This window comes from Gymnoscopelus braueri (assembly GCF_963280865.1).
Source record: "Gymnoscopelus braueri genome assembly, chromosome: 11".
NCBI classification, from domain to species: domain Eukaryota; kingdom Metazoa; phylum Chordata; class Actinopteri; order Myctophiformes; family Myctophidae; genus Gymnoscopelus; species Gymnoscopelus braueri.
In genome coordinates, this window is record NC_137613.1 from 36,860,077 (window position 1) to 36,884,960 (window position 24,884).

General features: G+C 42.9%; 1 protein-coding gene across 1 annotated transcript in view; it reads left to right on the forward strand.

The window, feature by feature from the left end:
* The first annotated feature begins 2,106 nt into the window (after positions 1–2,106).
* Positions 2,107–24,884, forward strand: part of slc25a13 (solute carrier family 25 member 13) — a 61,345-nt gene continuing 38,567 nt past the window's right edge. The window contains exons 1-6 of the mRNA XM_080442949.1: positions 2,107–2,150; positions 2,316–2,458; positions 10,939–11,054; positions 13,934–14,073; positions 21,873–22,019; positions 24,178–24,316. Of these exons, the coding sequence (XP_080299075.1) occupies positions 2,349–2,458; positions 10,939–11,054; positions 13,934–14,073; positions 21,873–22,019; positions 24,178–24,316 (652 nt within the window). The 5' untranslated portion in view covers positions 2,107–2,150; positions 2,316–2,348. The remainder of the gene's footprint in view (positions 2,151–2,315; positions 2,459–10,938; positions 11,055–13,933; positions 14,074–21,872; positions 22,020–24,177; positions 24,317–24,884) is intronic.

Consider the following 24,884-nt stretch of genomic DNA (forward strand, 5'->3'; position numbering starts at 1 on the left):
GAGGCAGCTTGCTAACTAGTCGTTAGCAGGGTTGCCATGTCGGCTTATTATAAGCGATTTTGGGCTTCTTTTTCTGTAAAGTTGCTTGTAAATATTGGTTAGTTGCGGGTTGCGGTTTTTGGGCTCGTTTCTAAAGTGTACTTGCTTATTTTAGGCTTGTTCCACAATTTTGTAATTATTATTTAAACCAGTGGTTCTCAAATATTTTAATAAATGTTTTGTGCCATGTAGGGAGCATTTGTGTTGGTAGAATGTTTCCAAATAAATATTCCAAATATTCCACATTTTATTGCAAGAGTTTTTGAAAATAGCAGATCTACAAGCTTGTGAGCTTGTAGATCGGCTATTTTCAAATAGCCGATAAAGTGCTCATGTGGCTTCTTTTGGGCTGGTTTTCAAAGACCTGGTTGCTTATTTCTTACTAAACCTGGCAACACTGGTTCGTTAGCTTGCTAAGAGGATGTGTTGGAGGTTAACACCACCGGGCCACATGACATTGACTTTGGGACTTACACAGTAGCCAGCCTGGCTAACAGTTATATCAAAGTGCATTTATCCAGTGACCACAGCGTGCAGCAATGTTACTTTGTTAGCTACAACTGTTATAAAGCTTTCAAGTAGGTTTACTTCCCATTTACAGACAGTATTGCCCGCATGTCTGTCTCCTATTAAAAAAACGGCTGTAATCAATGATAACCTTGCCTTGCTTAGCTTCAATGCTACACCGGTGCAGCATCAGGAGAAGCATGCAATGCAACCACCTGCAGATGCATGAGAGTCAGTTCATTATTATGGTCCCCTGGTTTGAGGAGGTTTAAGATGACAATACAGCGTTTCCCACGTCTCATTTGTGGAATAGTATGAGGGTGGTGGTGGGTAATATCTGGAATCTAGAGTTGCAATACCAACCCTTGACAGCCCATACGTCCAAACACTATCTGATTGTATTAAGCAACGTTCAACTCACCAACATTGCAGCTGTACGGAAAGCTTGAATTATCCTCTTTCTATCTGCAAAGTTTTTGTTTGATAAAAATCCACCGTAGACATGTTATGAACTACTTTGTGTCAATAAATTCTGTGCAGGTGTTGGAGTTTGGAAGCGCTCGTTTTCATCTTGCTGCTGCCTCCTGCATTATGTGCAATTTCGAAACATGTGGTATGCAGGGCCAGGACGTTGAGTGATTTCCAACGAGCGCTTCCAAACTCGAACACAAAAAGTATCACCTACACAGAATTTCTTGGCAGAAAGTAGCTATTAACGTGTCTATGAAACAAAAACTTTGCAGATAGAAAGAGGATAATTCAAGCTTTCCATACAGCTGCAATGTTGGTGGGTTTAATGTTGTATAATACAATCAGATAGGACTTTTCTGTTTGGATGTTGGTATTGCAACTCTAGATTCCAGATATTAAAAATAGAATCTTAGAGTTGCCTGTGGCTAGGTGGTGGGTGGGAGGCCAGTTAAGTTTTTCTGTTTTCAAAGCAAATAATTAGTTATCAGGTGTGTCTAATCTGCATAATGTGCAACATTTAGATTGATAGACACTAGACAGACCTGGATCCTGAGGGAAATTCAGTTGTCAAGTCATAGCAGATTCAGATGCAACTTTTGTCACATCACACGATTACAGATGTCATGCAAGCTAAGCTCCCAACATCTTCTGTGTTATGCTGATGTCTGCACTCTGTTGTCACTGTATATTTGCACAGGCTACACACTATACACAGTGAAATGTAGTATCTGCATTTAACCCATCAAGTATCAGGAGCAGTGGGCATGGGCAGCTACAGGGGCAGCGCCTTGCGGAGCAATTGGGGGTTAAGTGTCTTGCTCAGGGACACTTCCCTATGTTTCCCAGGCGACCTCTCTACTCACTCAGCTACGGCAAAGTGGGCAGAACTGTCCAAGAGCAAGCCACTGAACCCCTAACTGGGTTGCTCCTTGCATGGTTTCCTCTGCCATTGGTGTGAGAATGTGTGTATGAATGGGTGAAAGTGAAGTACACTGTAAAGCGCTTTGAAGGGTCAGAAAGACAAGAAAGGTGCTATATAAATGCAGTGCTATTTACCATTTTACCATTTACTTTTACAGGTAGTTCTGCAAAAGAGGGCTGACGCAACTGAGCTCAAATCCATTTTTGAAAAGGTGGGATTGTTATTTTTCTGTTGCTTTAAAAAAAACAAAAAAAACACCATAATAATGTTTTTCTTGCCACAATCTTTATGACCTGATTCAGCATTCTTTTCAAACACTAGCTATCCAACATACATCTGTAAATCAGTATAGTTTACTTTTCTCCACCTTTTGCAGTACGCTAGCATCAAGAAGAATGATGAGTCCTTCATGTCACCAGAAGACTTTGTGGCCCGCTTCCTCCACGCCCACACAGACCTCAAACTATCTGACGATGGTACCACTCTGCTTGCTGGGGTGGTGGACCAGAAGAAAGATGGGTAGGTGTCCTGTTCAGCTGTGGGCAGAGAACCATGGCTGCTACTGGTAGAAAATAATTCAAAATGTGGAGATCATACAAGTCACATGATAATACCTAGTGTTGATTCAACTCGGAGAGTCTACACATGGAACCAAATGGTCCATTTAGTTGAAGTTTAATTAACTGTGATGATTTTACTGTTCCGTTTCTTTGCTACTTTTTGAAAACATCTCTTGAATATTATTTCATTTTTTTAACATGACAAAACAAATACAAATAACGATCCCCAACAGTCTCTGTAAGTTGACACAAACTCGATGGCTTCACCAAGGGGCAAAACAAACTATACAATACATACATACACTTAAAAATAGGGAGACAAAAAAAAAGAAAAAGACTAATTACAATACAAAAATAATAACAATTAAAAAAAGTAACAGTAATGAAATTCATGTGTAACAATTACTTAGAGGTTGAGAGATAGCGTCTTTACCATAATAATACTGTTCTTGTTATACCACAATATTGATTTAAACATTAAAAGTGGTGGGGGGGACAGACCATGCTAATATGATCAATCAATCATGTGGGACGGGAGATTTTCGAGATAAGTAAGAAAGGGTTGCCATATCCTATAAAACATGTGTATGTTATTTCTTAGAGAGTATATGTTATCTTTTTTAGGGGTATACAGCTGTTCAACACTGTAAGCCACAATCCAATTGGCAGTGGGAGTTCCGATTTCCATTTAATTGCTATGCATTCTTTGGCAATAGCCAATAAGATTTCTGTAAGCTTAATGGAATAACATGTAAGATTAGTATTCGAAAGGTTGAAAACATCTCTGATAGATATCACTGTGACGTTGCATTGCTGAGGCATTTCTTATTTTATTAGATTGTACTGTGGAAATGTTGCCTTACCAAAAACAGAATTCACATGTATTTCATGTTTACATTTTAAAGTATAGCATTGCAAAAAGAAAATATAAAATATATTTATATATGCACTATATTTTTTGCATTTAATTTAGGTTCTTGGGCCATGTGAAACATGACATTTATGGGCCATTTATGAAACATGACATCTATTTTCTGTGTGGGGAATTAGGAAAGAAGGTATAGAGTAGATCAGGGGTCTTCAACCTTTTCAGGCCAGGGACCCCCAAACTGATGGGGATATGGAGCAGGGACCCCCTACCTCGTAGGGTAGGGGGGGCTACCACATATATTGTATATTTATGTATACAATTGTGTTTTATATTGCCTGCTCCTATACGCACCTGCCCCAGTAGGTGTGCAAAATAAAAATTCTCTACAAAATATGTATAAACATACCATGTTATTGTGCATTGTGCCTCCATTTATTTGCTATGGATTCATGTTATGTTTAAAGACAATTTGACATTTTGGGGAAAAAAAACAACAAAACATTTTTTTTTATTTTTCAAACAAAAATATTGTTTAATGAAACAACAATTTCGCGGACCCCCTGCAGTACCTCCGCGGACCCCCTAGGGGTCGCGGACCCCCTGTTGAAGACCTCTGGAGTAGATAGCAAGGAGATAAAGTGAGACATAAGCTGGATTTGAAACCATGATGTTGTGAATAGGCCTGTTTCTATGTGGTTCAAATCCTAATGGGTTGAACCACCAGGACACCCCAAAGATTAACATATAGTGAATTTGAATATCCATCTAGCCAGTTGTCACAGTAAAATCCTGAGTGTTAATTTAACTCTGAGTTAACCACACCAACCTTTACATTTCGTTGCACGTCAAATAGCGAAATAGCTGATCTACAAGCTCACAACGCGTCGTGCTGTGACACATTGTGAGCTTGTAGTTGTGCTATTTTTCCCGAATGTTTGCCTATTATGACATGCCCAGATAAGGGATCACTCACAGGATTTTTACATGTTGCTGACTTCATCACAAAAGCTGCAAGGACATATATATTATGCGTCCCTTTGATCATGCATGACCATCTTTCTTATATTATTTTGCATTTTCATAAACACATTATTTTACCAAATTGTTTTGTGTAAAAAAAAAAAGTATGTCTTTCATATGAATTATTGTGCAAAGAAACATCAAGCCATCCACCAAAGGCCTCTTTTCAAGTGTTTTTTTCCCCTCTTTGTAGATTCACCCCTAATTTCACACTTCCCCCTCCCACTCAAACCCCATCACCCTGTTTTTTTACATTAATATGTATGTTTTTAATGATATGTAATGATGGGTAATACATTGTAAGGGTAAGCCAAAAAAACGAAAGAAAAGAACAACATATTGCTATGGTAACCACCTGGGCTCCTGCAAAGAGCAAAGTGCACATGGCTGCAGAGTTTCATATTAATACGTCTGCTTTAAGTAGAACGTGGGGTGTGCGCTGTTGTGAGGTTGGAAAGCGCGACATAGTGAGGCATAGACACACGCATAGACAGTCAGACAGACACACACACACACACACACACACACACACACACACACACACACACACACACACACACACACGCACACACACGTACACACACGTGCACACACTCATGCACTGTAATTGCCCATGCTATTCAGCAGCACTCCCATGCATTGTGTGGCTTTGGAGCGGGATAAATGGTGACTGTGGCATCAGTGTTATTAAGGGGGTAAATCTATTAGGAGCCCATTGCTCAAACTCTGTATCTAAAGCTCATTTTGCCTCTGTGCAGGGGATTTGAAATGACATCGGGGCAAAATGGAAAAACGTGTCTCTCTTACTGATCATGGGTTTTCAAATAATACAATAAAGAGCAAGGTTTTGATTCGGCCCTGTTTGTTTACAGTTGACATGATGGTAAGGGCCTTGTTATACTCTTACTCAAATTTGTTCAGCTTTTCTTTTTGTTATTCTAAAATCTGAATAATTAGGTTAGACAATGAGACTGGATGATTACATTACAGGCCGGCATACATGAGCAGGAAAAAGAAAAACAATAGATATGCAGGCGCAGGGATGTCAGCGTCAGCCCCTTAATGCTAGCTGAAAACACAAATGCATTGTTTTTCAAGCACCTGCCGTGCAAAGCGTCATGAAAAGAAATGGGAGCAAGAAAACAAACCACTTTAGCAGCTGTATTTTGATTTTGCTCCCAGCTCACATGCAAATAAGTCGTAAACAATAAACTTTGGTGGGTACATGTGCATGTTTTTTTTCTAAGCTAATGTGTCTGCTGCTGTTTTGCACAGGTAGGACAAGACTCCATTTCAGCAAGATGAGTCGGGTGTAATGGAGTTCGGAGGGGGTCGGATTGCAGTTTGTGTGTGTGTGAGTGTGTGTGTGTGTGTGCCTGCTTGTGTCTGTATTTTTTGTGCATGAGAGCGAGCGTAAAAAAACAGTTTGGAAAAATAACTGTTTAGTCACAAGCTCTTTTTACTTCTTATTGGTTAAATATTTATAAAACCCACAGACAGACTTGATCACTTTCACTTTCTCCCAAAAAATTGAAATTAGCCAATAGCCACTATTAGCCAGTCTACAAGCTCACAACACGTTGTGATGTGACGACCCATTTTTGCTACTGTTGAGCAACACTTGCACGACAAAGTAGGGCATTAATATAGAAACAAAAAACATTAAAAAGTTGAAAATGGAGATGCAAGGTTTCTGCCTGACAGCAACTATATGCGAAAATGTGCGTTTTGGAGATGTAAACAGCATAATGCATTTCTCCGCCTCCCGCTTGGTGGTGACTGTGTAAAAAAATCTGGTGATATAGTGACAGCCATAACAATCTGTTCTGTTGAAATCACTTTTCTCCCTCTTCTGTACCCCCCCTCCAGCCCCCTTCTACTCAGACGGAGGTGGTGGGATTGTCGAAGAGGGCGTTGTGTCTGTGTCTGGGGCTCGTAGAGTTGTTGGACGCATTCGCTGACTTCCAAGAAGAATTAGATGGTCGATGCTTTGATCCTTCCATTCTGACTTATCTTCCATCTCTTTCACACTGTCCTCTCCTTTTTTTGCATTCGCTCTGGGTCTCTCCTCTGTCTTGCCGTCTGGCTTTCCCCAGTTCTGTTTATCTCTCTCTCTCCGCATAACCTGGATACAGAGCTCCCTCTGTTTCTCTTTCAATCACCCACACAGGCCTCTTCTCCATCTCTCCCACCCTGTTGGAGTGTGAAAAATCCCCAGGCACCTATAGACTCTTGGCGGTAAAAATGAAAAAAAAAAAACTTTAAGACAGCATGCTGGGAAAATTGCAGTCAGCGGGCTGCCATGGGCATTGTGGACAGAAACTGGTGGGTGTCCACACTAAAAACACGATGGAGCAGATACCGTGATCCAGTGCATGTGGATGTGCATGTGGCTGTGCGTTTGTGTGTGAGCTTGGGCCAGGCGGGTGGAAGGCTCGTCAGCAACAACGCTAGGATGCCGGAGAGACAAGGGCTTATTGAAGTCGCTCAACCCCCCCCCTCCTCTCTTTACCATCAAGCGAGCAGAGCTGTCGGCCCGTCGCCTCGCCCTAAACCAACACCATGCACTTACGCTGCTTGTAAACAACACTTCCAGACCCCCAGCTCTCTTGTGTTTCTGAAGGAGCCTATTTAATAACCTGCAGGGGAGATGACAGAGATAGGATGAAGAAAAACAAAGGGATCACAGGGTGTCAGGAGAAATCGCACATCGGACTGGGTTCGGCACCAGAACACTGGTAATCTTTCAGGTCATCATGTTTGCCTCTTGCATGTACGTAGCAGCTCTCATCTGAAGTTTTTTGTGCGAGTGATGGTCCATCAGAGTCTCGCAGAGTTCCATAGACTGTAGGAACATGAGAATGATACACGTCACGGGTCGACGGTTGTAGTCAATTTAAAGACTCAACAAATCCCAGGGAATGCTCAAAGTATACTCTGTAGACTTGGCTGCAGTATCACATTAGCCCCTTTGTGCACAGTTCGACCATGCAGTTTGACTGTGTGTATATGTATAGAGGAAAGCCTGGAGACATGCCATAGCAGTTGATGGTTGGGAGATGCTGTCTGTTGATTTGATTATTGAGCGTCTTGATGGGGTCGGCACTACATAGTCGAGCGATGGCTTCTCCTCCCATCGTAATTGTTTTGTAGTCGTCATGGCGCTGCTAATCAACCATCATAAGCTTCATCCTTGGCTAGAGAACTGAGTGGGCATGTTTGTGTGTTTGTATGTGTGTGTACTGTGTATGCCAGTATGTGTTACTGTGTGTACAGTATGTGCAAATGCACATTTATGGTATTTGTGTATGTAATGTGCCCATGTGTATCTATTACATGTTTATGAGAGCGTGTACTTGTATGAGCAGGTACACGAGCTGTATGTGTGTATATTTTATGGTAATGCCCCCTGGATCTTCTCTGGTCTCGCCGGTCTAAACCACGGCCAATCCTCTTGTGATCAACAATGCTCTCGGTTACACTAATATCCTCATTATCCACGTCTAGGCAGACACAGACAGAGAGACAGGCACTCATGTAAACTGATGCGTGTGAAAAAAAAACGTTTTTGTGTGTCCATCCGTCTTTCTGGGAATCTTTATTTTTTGCATTTCTGTTTTATTTTTGATACATATTGAGATACGAGAGAGAAATAGAGGCGAAGACATGCAGTGAAGAGCATCGAGTCGCATTCAAACTCTATAGGAAGGACTATAGCCTTATTTATATTGTATGTGCTCTTACCAGGTGAGTCACCATGGAATCTTTATTTTCAGGTGACATTTTAAGGCATGCTTACTTTGTTACAAAGCACAGTGGAGGGTGGAAGGTGTAGATATTAGGCTTCTGGGCCACAGGCCGTGCAACTCTGCTACATTCAAACACGACCCCGGACAAGTTCCTAATGTTTACATCCCCCCCGGATTAGATCCCGGGTCTCCTGCATGCAAACAAATACCGTTCAGCCAAAGGAATCCGCTTCAGCCCAGACACATATTGGTCTTCCAGGCATCAGGCAGGAGTCAGGACGGGACTACTCTGCTACCTACACAGTATACCCATGTTTGACGTGCACCGACTAGCCTAGCCACCAGTGGTGGTAAAGTAACTAAGTACATTTACTTAAGCACTGTACTTAAGTACAATTTTGAGGTGTTTGTACTTTACTTAAGTATTTCCAATTTCCAATACTTCTACTTTTACTTCACTACATCTCAGAGGCAAATATTGTACTTTTACTCCACTACAATTATTTGAAAACTTTAGTTACTAGTTACTTTTCAGGTATAAATTATGATATTATGAAACAAAGATGAACCACTTTAGCCTTATTTTATACCTAAGCTATTTGAAAATAGCAGATCTCAGACATGCAAAAGTGTCACTTTTCAGCTACAGTCACCTTTTTGAACCCAAATAGGGCAATTGTGTGACACCTGACCCGAAAGAAAACAACATGTTGTCACCTTTTTCTCCTCTGGGCTGTTTGCATGCCTGAGATCTACAAGCTCACAACGCGTCGCGATGCGACCCGTTGTGAGCTTGTAGATCTGCTATTTTCAAACATTTTAGTACTTTTACTTTTGGTATTTTGATGCCAATACTTTTGTACTTTTATTCAAGTACATTTTGAATTCCGGACTTTTACTTGTAACAGAGTATTTCTATATTGCAGTATTGGTACATTTTGTTTTTTCTCCCACCACTGCCCGTTCCCAACGTAAGCACATTTATCAACTGGACTTCTCTTGCCGGTATAACTTCAAAGAACGTCCGTCCGTCCGTCTGAGAGGAACGCTCATTGTTCAGTGATGCTCGGATCACTGCTGATATTCGCTCTGTTCTTAACAGCTGATGCTTGGCGTGCAGTGGTGTGCTCTTGTGCCCCTGCTGCCACCCACTCGCCAACAGGCCCCCGTTCTTAAAACCGCCCGGCTAGTTAATACAACAATTAGTCTCGGATTGAAATTACAACAGATGATTTAAATGTATTTTCTATTTTCGAGCGCCATGGGCAGAGAAAGGAAAAACATTGACACGCAGGCTTATTCGCTCTGGATTTCTGTGTACGTCTGCTTTTTTTTCCCTGCTTTCTCTCACACACACACGCACACACACACACACACACACACACACACACACACACACACACACACACACACACACACACACACACAAAATTGCTTGTTCAGTTACTTGCACGCTTTGAGATATTTACACTCACACAGATGTGAGCATGCACACGTACATCTATGAACAGCCACGTGTCCATATCTCTCTCTTACACACACACACACACACACACACACACACACACACACACACACACACACACACACACACACACACACACACACACACACACACACACACTCCTCTGAATTTCATCAGTAGCATAATTAATTAGTGCGGGCAGCAAAAAAATTAATCATTGCTACACCCCCACCTCCATAAATTGAAATAGATTTAATAGGTAGATGCTCAGGGACTGCTCGTTAGCGCTGACCCCCCTCCTGTAATTATCCTATCCATTTGTGAAATTCATAATGGACTTGAAGGGACTCTGGCCAGAATTAGGACTGGATTGTGTCCTCACCGTTCTCGCATTGGGGGTCCCAGTGGGTTCATACACCCACCTGTTTATTCTTGTCTTGTTGATTATGATGCATGTCTTTTTTCCCCTCAATATTATTGATATGGATAGAACACTAAGACTTTGGAGAAAGAGGGAGTTAGACAGAGTGTGTGCCTGCATGCACACCAAAACTCTTATGCGCGCACGCACGCATGAATGCAAAACATACTACACACCTAAACAGATACTGTAATAGGGTCTTTATTTACTGGCAGCCGCTAACGCTGCCAACACCGCTTACAGTGTTGACGATGCTAATTCCAGTGCATCTAAGCTACCGCTCAATGTCTTCCTGTGCCTTGGCCCGTTTAGACATTTCACTACGGTTCATATTGTATTAAGTTTATATTGAAGGATTTCCTTAGTTGGCTTCCAGCTAACTCCCCTGCCTGTCCACTTGTTTAAAATGGCACGGCGAAATATGTAATTCTTTTTCCCCTCTTTTTCTTTTTTTTTTTCTTTTTACCCTCTGTGCCAGCTGCCAAGTTAGACAGGCGGCATATGCTGAGCTTTTAAAAAAAATGCTCTATTTTCTTAGAGTCATGGTGACTGAGTTTATGATATTAGAAGTAGAATAATAGGCTACTGGGCTAAATGACTTGTTGAATTATGCTCAAGGCTGAATGATACGCTGTTGCAAGTGTACCAGTTTGCTGCTGTCTGATAGAAACACATCATATTTTGGGTATTAAAACTGGTATCTGTTTAATCCGTATCATTGCACACTTGAAGAATTGTTTCTATGGTTATGGACAGTGCAGTAGAGAAAGTACTGACTCACATTTTATACTTTGGTTTTTCAATAGGGTGCAACAGGACTGACACATTGCATTTGTAAGAGACTCTTGTCTTGACAGTATTTTACACTCTTTTACCCTCACTCCTCTCTTTTGTCTCTATCCATCTGTCTCAGGTTGATTTGCTTCCAGGAGTTTGTTGCGTTTGAGTCGGTGCTCTGTGCCCCAGATGCCCTCTTCATGGTGGCGTTCCTGTTGTTTGACAAAACGGGCAACGGGATGGTCACATTTGGTAAGTAGCCCCGCATCCATGCCTCGACTAACAGGTTTACTGCCCAACTAAACCAGAGTTGCCAACTGCTGTTATGTAGGCCATGCCAACCCTCTAAGGTTAATTGATGTCCATTGATGACCTGCAGCTACTAGTTTATGAGAGACCTAGGATGTGTCCTTGGTCTTGTTAAAATGAAAATAGAGGAACCTATGGCAAGCAACATATACTGTACTGTATATTGCTGTTTGACATTTAATGCAAATGTATTGACACAATGGTAATATAGTTTTCGAGCCATTGCCCTTTTATGTGTCCTTGAATCAGTTTGATGGCAAAATACTCCTCTTTTACTATAAATAATAGGTCTAATAGTCTGATCTCAGATCATCTCTTCTGCTTTGAAAAGCAGGATATCCTATACATAGGTGACACAATTAAAAACCAAAGCAATTTAACATAAATTGAAGTGCTTGTAAATGTAAACAAAACATTGTCAGCCTACATTTCGTTTGCTAGCCAAGGGTGGTGGTGATGAGGGCTGTGGTGGTGGGTGAGAGGAAGAGGTGTAGGGTGAGATAGATCACTGTGTGTTTGTGCGCGTGTGATTGGCAGCATTACTCTGAAGCCTGGAACCCTGAGGTGGGAAGAGAAGACATTTGTACTTGTTGCATATTTCACATTTGCCTAATTGATTTAAACAAGCCTAATGCCAGGCTTCTGTAGGTGTGAGGTCCCGGTACATTAGGGTTGATTTGAAATGCACCGCACACGTCTTGCTCGGAAAGCAGGGAAGAGTACGCGGATTTCCTTTTAATTGTTGCTGTCGACGGGGAGGAAGATCATTGCAGTTGATTATATATGCACATATGTAAATTTTCATATTTAAAAGGCTCAATTAGAGTGACGTTGTCTCAGTGGCAATTAAAAGGTCTGTTGTTTTTCTGCCTCTTCCAAAGGTTAATGAATATCCCAATGCCAGTGAGCAATGAGCCTTGCGCACAAGTGGAAAATTGCATGAAAAACATTACGCGCATTACACCATGCACAAACACTGACTGTGTCTGCCACTCGCATCGGCCGACCATTTCACTGAAAGCAAATAACTTGTGACTGAGACTATGGACTTGTCAAAGTTGCTTTATTGTGATGTGTTGCAGAATTCCTCTCTTTTCTCGGCCCCTCTCCAGTTCTCTTTGGCGCTCATTAGATGAAAGGGCCTCTCCAAGTCAACCAAAATAACAACTCCCTGCTTTATTACCTATTAAAAGCATTAATTGCTGTGGCTTAAGTTGCATTAAAGCCCAGTTTGTTTTTCCAAGCAATAAATGGCTGCACTCTGATTTCATTTTATTTCATTTTTCTGTAAAGCCGTCTTTATTTGATAATAACCCGAGTAATTTCAATTAAGTACAAGCGGCAAAGCACGCAGCATTTTTAAACAAGGGGTTGAATGCAAGTTTTTTTTATAAATTTTTTACTGCTTCTACAAATAATGAATCCATAATTTGCTGGAATCTAGAGTTCATAAAAACTGGCACAGAACGTAGCGCATGAAATGCAGTTACTGTAGTTGTATCGGAGCCAGAAAGATAAAAAGAGTAGTGTTGAAAAACACCTAAAAAACAACAGAAAAAAGAGGGCATGGTGTTGACAGGTCCATAAAAGCCGATAATATAAACTCTGGGGTCTGTAGCGGTGCTGCCTGCACCTATCCTTTAAAGAGTTAAAGGCTGTATATTTATTGCCTCATTAAAGTGTAAAAACCCGCGGCGGACCTGTCTTGTTCCAAAAAAGTACAGCCTGACTGAAATAAAAATTGCCTCCCTTTCTCGCTCTCCCTCAATTTCTCAGATTTTGTCAAAGAAATTTAGTTTCTCTCCCTTTCTCCTCTCTCTTGCTTTCTCTGTGCTCATTCAGAGACGCAGCTTGTTTGGTAATAAGAAACAGGTCGCTCTGTTGGTTTGTTTTTGTTTCTTTAGTAAGGCTATAATTTGGGGCTCATGTTCAGTGTCTCTGTCTTCTACTGGCTGCAGAGGCTCAGAGAGGCTCAGACAGACGGAGCAACTTTTTTCCTTCCAAGCGTAGAGCCACGAACAACCTCGGCCCTACGCAGCTTTAACCCTGCACTGTCACGTATCATTTAAGACCCACTGTGAGTTTAGGAACTTAAGTCTCAATTGTAATTAATTCCAACAGATTTGCCCCCATCGGGATTGAAGTGGACATTTTGTCAAATATAATCATGAACCTCCCGCAGTATATGAGGGGGGTTGGGGGTTATGACTTACTAATGTTTCCCTTATAAATATGCATACACACAGTACTGCATATACAGTATGCACGTGAAGAATGATACAAATATTGTAATGAGACTAAGAAAATGCAAGGTGAAAAGGGATTCATTTTTCATGGGAAAGACCTTAGATGCAACATTAGCACACATTATAGCACGGCAGAATTGGAACTCCCTACTGGAATACATTGAGGTTCTCCATCACTGTAACCCACCACTACACTATGCCTGAGAGGTTTTGGTCAAAACTGTGGTTGAATCTTGTTGCTAATCATTGGAAACCGTGTCACAGCTTCACGTTGTTTATGTATTGTATTATTACTGAAATATATAACCCAGAACTGTGTAACCGCCGGGTCACCCGGTAACGTGAAGGGATTTGAAATGATTGTGTGTTGTCTGACAGCTTAATTCATTTGTCACTCCCCTCTGATTCGTAAATTGATATATTTATAGATGATTAACCCAGTAAACACTTGACACAGTGCCATCTTTGGAGTTGGTATGTGCTATTGTCCCTATCTGGATGTACTGTAGGCTTGTTCAGGCTTTATCGTTAAGATGATGATGTATATTTTACCCCCTTTTTTTATCCACTCCACAGAGGACGCAAAGCAGGTGTTCAGTCAGACCACCATACACCAACATATCTCCTTTAACTGGGACTGCGAGTTCATGCAACTGCACTTCGGCACAGAGCGGAACAAGCAGCTGAACTATGGAGAGTTCACCCAGTTTCTCCTGGTGAGTTTGCTAGGGATCACCTCCTGATTCTGTGGCACTCAACCACGGTCCTGGGGAACCCACATCGCTGCTGGTTTTCCCATTATGCCAGTGAATGTATTTGCATTCACTTGGTGTCCCAGGTAGAGTGTGACTAATACACTAGCCGGTCAAAAGGCTGGCAGTCAGGCTGAAAAGCGTCATAGTTTCATCTGTTTTGAGCACAGTCCATACAGGAAAATATAATTATATTTAATGAAAATAAATGTAGTGGCACGAGCTATGCAGAAAATATCTATTGCTCATAGCCTGCTGTAGAATGTTTTTAACTGGCAGATTGTAGCAGTTATTGAGCATTTTTTGCCCGGTATCGGTAGCCATTTCAAAAACTAGGGAAGTAGTCTTAGGCCTAAATTACCTAAATCTCTGATTAGATGTCTTCAATGAAAGCCAGCAGTTCTCTGGGTCCCCAGAACAGGATTAGAGAACCACATCCTTAATGGAAGGAACAGAGTCACTAGGTCCCTGGATCCTGTGTCTAGATCTGTCAGTTCTGCCCAGTCTCGCACAGATAAAAGCGGGCAAACAGACACACACACACACACACACACACACACACACACACGTGCACACGCGTGTGCGTGCGCACGTCATTTCCACTCACTCTCTGTCCATCTCACATGCTGCCTTTCTTTTATTCTGTCAACATGATGCTCACTTTGTCCATCACAGTCTGTCCTCTGCTAGCCATTTCATTTCTTTCTTTCTTTCTTTCGTTCGTTCTTTCGTTTTTAGTTTTCCTCCTTTCAGAATCAAATTATAAATGTAATTCATAGCAACATCATCGGTGAATCACATTAATGTTTTTGTTTTTTAATAGTATTGCTTGATGCTCGTCTAAGTATGACGCACGCACACTAACTATTAGGTTCTTTCCTGGTCCTATGCCTCTCAAACACAGCCCTCCAGGTTGACCAGATTAGCCATTAATGAAACACTGACGTTATATTTTTGCGACTTTGTCTGCATTTGTTTTCCATTAGCTGACATGCACCTAGCATTTCTCTGCTCCACCTATTCTCAAACACAGGTACACACACACACAGCTCTATCTCCATAAATAGCATGGCAGCGGTGGTGCCGGAACGTTCCGAATATATTTGTGGCGTGCGAGCCATTTTCCAATATGATGTCTAGACTTAAATCAGTCCTAAGCAGTGAGAGGTGGTGGTGTTGGTGGTGGTGGGGGGGCTGGTCCATACTGTGCCAAGTTTGCATCCACACTCACCATGTATCTGAATGAGCTTTTTATATTGCACTTAACGTGGACCAGATGGCTTATACATAGTGGCCTGCAGCACATGGATATTGGGATATTGTTGTCTCTCTGTGTGTGTGTGTGTGTGGTGTGTGTGTGTGTGTGTGTGTGTGTGTGTGTGTGTGTGTGTGTGTGTGTGTGTGTGTGTGTGTGTGTGTGTGTGTGTGTGTGTGTGTGTGTGTGTGTGTGTGTGTGTGTGTGTTTCTGTCTGTCTTGAGAGTGTTGCCTATATGTACATACACGTGCTTGTGTTCCTTATATGTCTTTTATTTGTATATCCGTTGTTTATTTGCATCGTGTGCATCATTCTATACTGTATGTTTGTGCTCTCGTCTGCATCTGCAGAGATGCAGGCTGTGCTTGTTGATGAAGTCTCTTTGTATTTGTTTGTGTGCGTGTCTGTCTCTGTGTGGGTTAGTTTTCGGTGTGCATGCGCGCGTGTGCGCATGTGTCTGTCAGTGTGTGTCTGTGTGTGTCTGTGTGTGGTGTTATGGCCGGTAGACTCTGTACTTTGCATTGACAGCGTTCCCAGTTCTCTCCCAGTAAGTCACTCTGTGGTTGTAGCTCCCTCATAGCTACAGGGCCAGTGGCCAGCCAGCTCTCACTGCTCAACTATGAAATGCATATTTCCTGCTCGTGCTTAGTGCATTTGATCATGCTCATAGCTATTGATCCGCGCCTTAATCACTGGCAGAGGAAGCTAGTTTTATTTGCACTCTGGCTGCACCAAGTATAATCCTTCTGAAGTTTTGAAAAGTACAGACCTATCCACTGTTGTGTTGTAGAACACTGGATGTTCCTGTCAAAAGTGGCACATGAGTCAAATTGGCACGTGAATATTGCTCTGAGTCTACTGTTTACACTACATGGGTGACCTTTATTCCCTTGCTTTTGCTCTCTACATCAGTGGTTCTCAAACCTTTTGAAATACAGCAGTGCATTGATATTAAAAAGAAAATGTACTTTTACTTTTGAACATTTATGTGTTTTTAAAAGCATGTACTTTTGAAAGTCTTTTTTTAAAGCAATTACTTTCACTTGTAGTTTAGTAATATTTGACCAGGAGTATCTCTACTTTGGCTCAAGTACTGGGGTTGAGTACTTTGTCCACCACTGAATGTCATCTTGTTTAAAAATTTCGCAGCCTACTGGCAGCATGCACAAGAAATGTGGTGCCTATCGGCCCAATGATTTGTGAGATTAGCCACAGACATATACTGTAGACAGACAGATGGATAGACACCCTATAGGCTGCTTGCCCCTTAGGTGCCAAGCTGTAAAAACGACCTTGTTACTACAACTGGCAGTAGATGTTGCTAGGTTACAGGTAAGGTAAACATGTGGATGTGTTTGGAGTGTCGTATGGGCCGATATTGGCACAGTAGAGCCCAACTGATGCCAGATTTTTGTGTCTGATCCCGATTTTGGAGAGTCCTAGACCACTGTTTACTGATATTTGACTGCTATTTTGAGAAAAAATAACACACACACACACACACACACACACACACACACACACACACACACACACACACACACACACTCACCTCACACAGAGAAGAAGAAAAAGAAAGTAAAAACTGGCCAAAATGTTGAAATCTGATTCAAAAACTGTTTTGATTAAAGCTTCTATTTGAGAACATTTAACTAGTAAGCAAAAAGAAGAACTGGGACACGTTGGCTGCATAATTGCCGAAAAAAGTCAAATAATGGCCGATGTATTGGCCAAACTGATATAGCGGTCGGGCTCATCTCCTTAGAATGCTTCTGTCAATCGCAAGGTTGAAACTGTTATTATTGGATTTGAAACCGGTGCAGTCACTATGTGAAAAGTAAAGTGGACATCTATACTGCATGATGCCCTTGTTACAAACCAAAGAGTAATACACCACCAGAACTTATTTTTTCATGCCTAGTTTATAGGCATTCTTTATAACACACACACACACACACACACACACACACACACACACACACACACACACACACACACACACACACACACACACACCCACACCCACACCCACACACACACACACCCCCACACACACCCCCACACACACACACACACACACACACACACACACACACACACACACACACACACACATGCTACATTAACAAATTATCTTGGGGATATTAAGTACATGTACAGTTGTATTTATAACTTCCTATCATTCTGTTTTTCCCGCCCTAAGCACGTTCCCACCCTTGTTCCTCCTGCTCTGTACATGTATGTCTCCATTGTGTTTTTCAGCCATTATAACCACGGTGCTGCCAGATGCTCACAAGATGGGATTATCAGGGAAAACGTTTGCGCGGCACATTTCTCACAAGGGCTCTCTCTGGCCAATTACTGTCTCGATGGAAGCCAGAGATTCTCACCAATTACATGCATTTTTCCCATCTCACGCATGGATGCCGGCCAAGGACCAGCTTGCATTGTTGGAGTGATGCAGTTTCTGGCAATGGCAGTGCCAGTGACTAGAGAGGTGGCACGTGGTAGCCCACTGTATAAAAGCTGACAAGGAGAGAGTTTTGAATCATATGGACGGAGGGTGGGTTGGTGAAGGGGTGGATGCAACACGCAGCACTCCCTTCTTTCCTATACACTCCAATGAGTGAATTTGGAACGTTGACATGGACCAAGTTTCAAATTTTCAATTATATGTTTGACACCTCCAAGAGGCAATGGGCAGCACTTAAAGTCACTGTGTGGAAGGCTCATTCATTGGCAAGCGTTTAAATGGGCAGTTATGCTTGCAGCTTCCTCTTGTAACAGCTTTAGTCCCATACTGATGAGAAGCAGAGAGAGAGAGAGAGAGAGAATCCTTTTCCACTCGTATCCATTGTTTAACTTTGGAGAGGGGGGAAAAACGCCAGCCATTGAAAGTAAACAGAGGTGGCTTGTCATGCATTTTTTATTCTCATCCAAGGACAATTAAAGTGACTGCGAATGTCTCGGTGGCCTCTCGCTGGCTGCCCCAAAGCGCCCCCCCTGGCTTAAAGCCTCCCCCAGCCACCCTCAGTGCTCTGACTGCAAGATAAAAACCATGTAACCATGTCTCTCAAACACTCACACAGTTGCAGCAAGTTTGGGTTTTTATAAGAAGCTGAGACCATAAAGGGCTCCATCCTCGGACCACAGTTGTTTTGTTGGTGCGTGTGGTTGTTGTGTGGTGCTCGAGACTCTCAGCTTGTCCAGCTTCAGGGCTGGGATGTTTTTTTGGGATGGGTGGGGAGGGGGTTATTTTCCTTCTTCAGTTGCAAAGGCACATACTGTACAGTATTCACACTCAGAAACACATACAAATACTTGCACACGTGTTCATGCACACAAGTAACGCCCCCACATGCACAAACATTTTTCCTTCTCTTTCTGTGTTTTTTTTTGCACATGATTCAACTATGCAACTGTTTACGTTCAGTCTATTCTGTGTCCCCCCCCCCCTGCACAATATCTAGTGTTTTTACCTCCTCAAAAGCAACCAGAGGAAGGTTGATCATGACACTCTTGAACGCCAATACCAAATATATCTCCACATTTATGTAGTGTTTACGTGCCTAATTTTCCACTCATTTGGTCAACTATGATGCTCTAAATACATAATTAGAACCCCCTCCTTTGCCCCAAAGTCGATATCAGAAAACGACTGCATCCATAGCTATGTTTTTGTAGATCTGGCCCTTTGGGTACAATGTTTCTGCTTCTTTCACACCGATATCCACTTGCGTTGTGTGTGTAAATGTCAGTCAAAGATCCCAAATGTTTCCCTGAGGTTGTATAAAGGCAGAGACGTCTCACTCCCTCCAACTCAGCATAACAATAAGCCACGGTTGCATCAGGTTTATTTTGGTAGGGAGTTGTACGTTCTTGAATTCCATTCCACATGCTTGAATAAAACATCCAAAGAACAAGCCTTAATTCCACAGACAGTACTGACAAACCAAATTAAATCTAGGTAATGGTATGTGGTCCTCCTAGATTCAGATTCTGACTGTCCTAATGCTTGTGAGTGACTGAATGTCACTATGATGAGTTGCTGTGAAATATTTGTTGTCACATTCCTGGCTTCTCACATGGGAATAAAAATAATAAAATAAGCCTTCATCCTTGAGAGGGAATTAGGTCACAGAGACGGTAGCAATAGAAAAGGAAACAAAATGGAGAATAACACAAACAAAAGAGCAAACAAGTCAAATGTAGACCTCTCGTCTCCACCCCATAAAATCTATGCTATAAGGCACAGGAAGTGTTCCATTCTACAGTAGGTGTACAGAACCTGAACCTTGTTGATGCAAGGCACAGGAAGTGCTCGAGCTTACAGTACAGTAGGTGTTGCATGTCTGTGGTTTGTTTGCAGCCTCTCCAGACTTGTGGTTGCAGGTACTGATAATGGCTGTTCATTTCAAGGGCCTTTGGGGGACCTTCACACCACAACCTGCCGTTTTCCCCCTGGACACGTGTGTGTGTGTGTGTGTGTGTGTGTGTGTGTGTGTGTGTGTGTGTGTGTGTGTGTGTGTGTGTGTGTGTGTGTGTGTGTGTGTGTGTGTGTGTGTGTGTGTGTGTGTGTGTGTGTGTGTGTGTGTGTGTGTGTGTGTGTGTGTGTGTGTGTGTGTGTGTGTGAGAAGTGAGACAAAGTGAGCAGTTGGTGATTAGCCAGCTTGAGTGTGTAGGTAGGTGTGTGTGTCTAATTGTGTGTCCACTGAGCATGTTTAAGTGGGGCTTGGGAGGGTGAGAGAATCCCAAGTGATGGCACAGGGTGGGCAGGCAGGGCAGGGTTGGGACCCCCCAGACCTTAGCTCCTTGTGACTGAGATGAACGGTGCCAGGGGAGCCCATCAATGCAAATAATGTGGTTGTGTGTATGCATGAATGGCGATATCTGCATGCACATTTGCATGTGTGTGCATGTGCACAATTCAGCAATCTTCATGCATGCGTGTGTGAATCCTATGTGCTCTAAACATGTGCAGTACTGTGCATTTCAGGTCTATGTGCTCTTATGAGCACATGCTGTGTAGCACAGGCTGTCTCTGCTATTTTCAGAAAGTGTATAGTAGAAAGCTAGAAATACTCACGCATACACATGCAGTGATGCTGTCCACACACATACACATGCAGTGATGCGTCCACGCACATATGCATTGATGCTGTCCACGCACCTACACATACAGTGATAACACTCACAGTACTGTACGCATGCAACAATACTGTCCACGTGCATACGCATGCAACGATGCTGACCAGTGGTGGAAAAAGTACTCACATGTTTTACTTAAAGGAGAATTTTGGACTACGGTAAGTTTTTTTTTTTTTTTAAGATCTGACATTCATAGTGACAGAACACTGTCCAAAAAATAAATAAAATTAAGTCTCGCTAGACGAGATTGAAATCTCGAGATTGAAATCTCGTCTAGCGAGACTTCGATTACTATTATTTTTTTTGGTTGCATAGTGTTCTGTCACTATGAACGTTAGATCTAAAAAAAAAAAAAAGAAAAAAAAAAAAGCTATTAAAATATGCGTGTTCTCTCCTCCGCGTCATCAGTGCCCATACCCTAGGTGGGGTTGGTGAAAGGGCCTTTCTGTGTGGAGTTTGCATGTTCTCCCCGTGTCTCCTAGGGTAGGTACCCTCACAAAAACATGCAGTAATCCTGGTCACTATACTGCCTCCCCCTGGCCAGCCGGGGCGCCTGATGGAGGGGAAGGGAACTGGTTGGAATAACGTGTTCCTTCCACGCGCTACGTCCAACCAGGGAAACTCTCCCCTGTCAGGTGACAAGAAGGTCAGTTGGCTCTCATGCATTGAAGGAGGCATGAGCTCGGCCCTGGCCTCCCTAGGTTGGCAGAGGGAAGGTAGTGCCCAGGATTACATAGATAATTGGCACTGGGTGTAAAAAATAGGGTTACAAAATCGCGGGATAAAAATTTAAAGAGTAAAAAAAAAAAAAATATGCGATCTAGCGCAAGGCCTATCCGCGCACGTTTTAAGCTGTGGCGGACCCGGGATGGAGTTATGAAAAATTTCTACTGTACCATTCATCCTAAGATATCATAACATCATAGAAAAGGTAAGAAAAACTTAGTCCAAAATTCTCCTTTAAGTAAAAGTATCAATACTGCAATGTAGATGTACTCCGTTACAAGTAAAAGTCCGGAATTCAAAATGTACTTGAGTAAAAGTACAAAAGTATTGGTATCAAAATGTACTTAAAGTACCAAAAGTAAAAGTACTAAAATGTTTGAAAATAGCAGATCTACAAGCTCACAACGCGAACATAAAAGTACCTCAAAATTGTACTTAAGTACAATACGTGAGTAAATGTACTTAGTTACTTTACACCACTGATGCTGACCAAGTGCATACACATGCAACGATGCTGTACATGTGCATATACATGCAATGATGCCATCCATGTACATAAACGTGATGATGCTATGTACGCACATACATAATGACACCGCTCTCTCTCTCTGTCTCTCTCTCTCTCTCTCTCAGGAGATGCAGCTGGAACACGCGCGGCAGGCCTTTGTCCAGAGGGACCGGTCTCACACCGGAGCCATCTCGGCGCTGGACTTCAGGGACATCATGGTCACCTGCCGTCCTCATGTGCTCACACCCTTTGTGGAGGAGAGTCTGGTGGCGGTGGGTATAGGCGTCGCTGTTTGGCTCAGCGGCTCCACTCTTGTTCTTTTTTTGCTCTTTTCTTTTTTTGCACTCTCTCTCTCTCTCTCTCTCTCTCTCTCTGTCATTCTCTGGCTCTATTTTTCTCTCTCTCTCTCTCTCTCCTGTCATTGCGTTTCACATTGCATTCTCTCCACTTGTCTTCTGCCTTGTTCACACACAGCTTTCTCTCTCTCTCTCTCTCTCTCTCTCTCTCTCTCTCTCTCTCTCTCCCCCCTCTTTCTCTTTCTCTTTCTCTGTCCAGTGTTTTTCCCTTGGGATTTCAATTCTGTTCTTACTTTCTATTATATATTGCTCGCTCTCTCTCTCTCTCTACTATCATCTTTCTACTATACCTTTCTGTCATCTCTCATTTGTCCTCTCTCTTTCCTTCCCTTTTTCTCTCTTGCTGTCGCCCCCTCTTTCCCCCCCCCCCCACCTCTCTCTCTCTCCACTACCATGTCATTAAGTTCAACCTCCCTGCCAGTGTCAAAGCCAAGCAGGCCGGCTGAATAGGAAGACGGAGACACTGGAGCTTCATCGTTGTCTTGCCGTGTGTGTGTGCGTGCGTGCGTGCGCGCACACCCTGAGTGTTTGTTTGCAACAGCAGAATGTGTGTTTTTTGTGTCTCGTGTCGGCATTTATCCATTGTGTGTGTGTGTGTTTGCGCACGTGTGTATGTCCAACGTCTTGCCCCATTTCATAAACACCTTGTAGACTCTGTCATTTTCTCTACTGTGTTTACCTCACCGACCAGTCATCTCCCAGTGATGTTAGTAAACACAGACACACACACACACACACACACACACACACACACACACACACACTGCAGACACACACACACGCACACACACTGCAGACGCATTAAAGACATCATTGTGGCAGAATACAGCGAAACGGCGGCCCTGTAATTCGGCTGGCTGAAAAAGATAAATCAACATCACGCTCTCTGCTACCCAAATGTTGTTCTCTTCTCCACATCGTATTGCAGCGAAAGCCTGCGTGTTGAATTTCAGACGAGGGCCCGTGCCTATAGGCTCATATACACATGTATAGATACAAATGTGTCTTTCTGTTGAGGCAGTTTCACTAAAACCCAATAGCCCCCCCCCCCCACCCCACCCCCACAATCCTTCCCTTCCCTTCCATGCACACAGTGCTGGTAGCTGCAGCTGCACCAACGTGTCTCTGTAAAGCAAACAGTGCCATCTAGTGAGAGGGAAGCCCTGGTATTTTCTGCTGCCTCCCTCACTCACCCAACCCCCCACGCTCTTGAATACGGCAGCAAAACTTTTAAATTCCCACATCTTCACAGCTGAAGTCCTACGCTACGACTGAAATCAGTTGGTGAAAAATAATCGAAAATGTCATACAATAGAAAAGAGACACCGGGGGAACTTTAATTCAGCGCCTCGAGAGCCCAAGATGAGAAAGATGGCATTTTCTTCTTTGCGATGTAAAACGAGGCTGTGGGCAGGTTGGAATGTCCTACTAAGAAGCCCCAACGTCTATTTTTAAAGTTTTTATTTTTTTATTTACCTCGGTCTATTTTCTGTCCCCTTTACTGCTTCCTGCTCCTCATAAAGACCAGTTAATTAAATGCTCTCTGAGTGTCTGTGAGTGTGTGTGTGTGTGTGTGTGCGTGCGTGCGTGTGTGTGTGTGATGGAAAGACTCGCGGTGGAGAGGGCTTTATACTCCCTGCAGGGTGGTGGCATAGAGACATGGTGCTGATTAACCGGCGGTTTAAGCCGAGCTTTCTTCCTCTTGTCTTCTCGTTCAGGGATTATGGGTAATCTTCCACTAGAGCGTTTGTTTTGATAACTTCAGTGTATCCATAACGATGGATAACCCTTGTTAGATGTGTCTTCCAGACTTTAGTCTTTATACTGTGTGTTTAGTGTATGTTTGTGTGTGTGCGTATGAGTTTGTTTTTTGTGTATGTTTGGTTATCTGTTTGCTTTTGCGTTGCAGTCTCGCTCTCAATGTGTCTGCATGGTTTGGGTGCTTTGTTAGAAAATGTAAGCATGTGAAATTGCACTCAGTAGCCTAAACTCTCTCCAATTCTCTCCCTCCCTCTCCTCCCCATTCCTCCCGTCTTCTCTCTTTCTGTCTATCCCTCCATCCATGTATCTGTAGGTGGCCGGGGGCACTACCTCCCATCAGGTGAGTTTCTCCTACTTCAACGGCTTTAACTCGCTTCTCAACAACATGGAACTGATTAGGAAGATCTACAGCACGCTGTCCGGCCACCGCCGAGACCTGGAGGTCACTAAAGGTACGCACGCACGTACACACACACACACACACACACACTCCCTCTCTTGTGCTCTGATACTTATAGAAAAGTGTACTGTATGTGCTTATAAAACCCTACACATACTTTATACTCAAATACGCACATGTTGACTTCCATTTATACATGCACACGCGCGGCCGTGCGCACACACACACACACACACACACACACACACACACACACACACACACACCCACGAGCGGACATGGACATGCAAACATGCAGTACACGTACATACACACAAACGTTCTCTCTGGATGACTGTGAGAGCGATCGAGTTTGTCTGGACAGCATATTGAGTGTGTGTATGTGTTCCGTGAACGCGCATGTGTGAAGCGGAGGACGGAAACTTTGTTATTGTTTAGTTTTCCACCTCCTACGGTGGTGTTCGACTGGGCGTGCTGGATCCATCCCAACACATGCGCCGCACACACACACACACACACACACACACACACACACACACACACACACACACACACCCCATAATCCTCCATGGCTGTGTCTGTTACACATCCTATGCTGTAATGGGACTCATCATTTGACC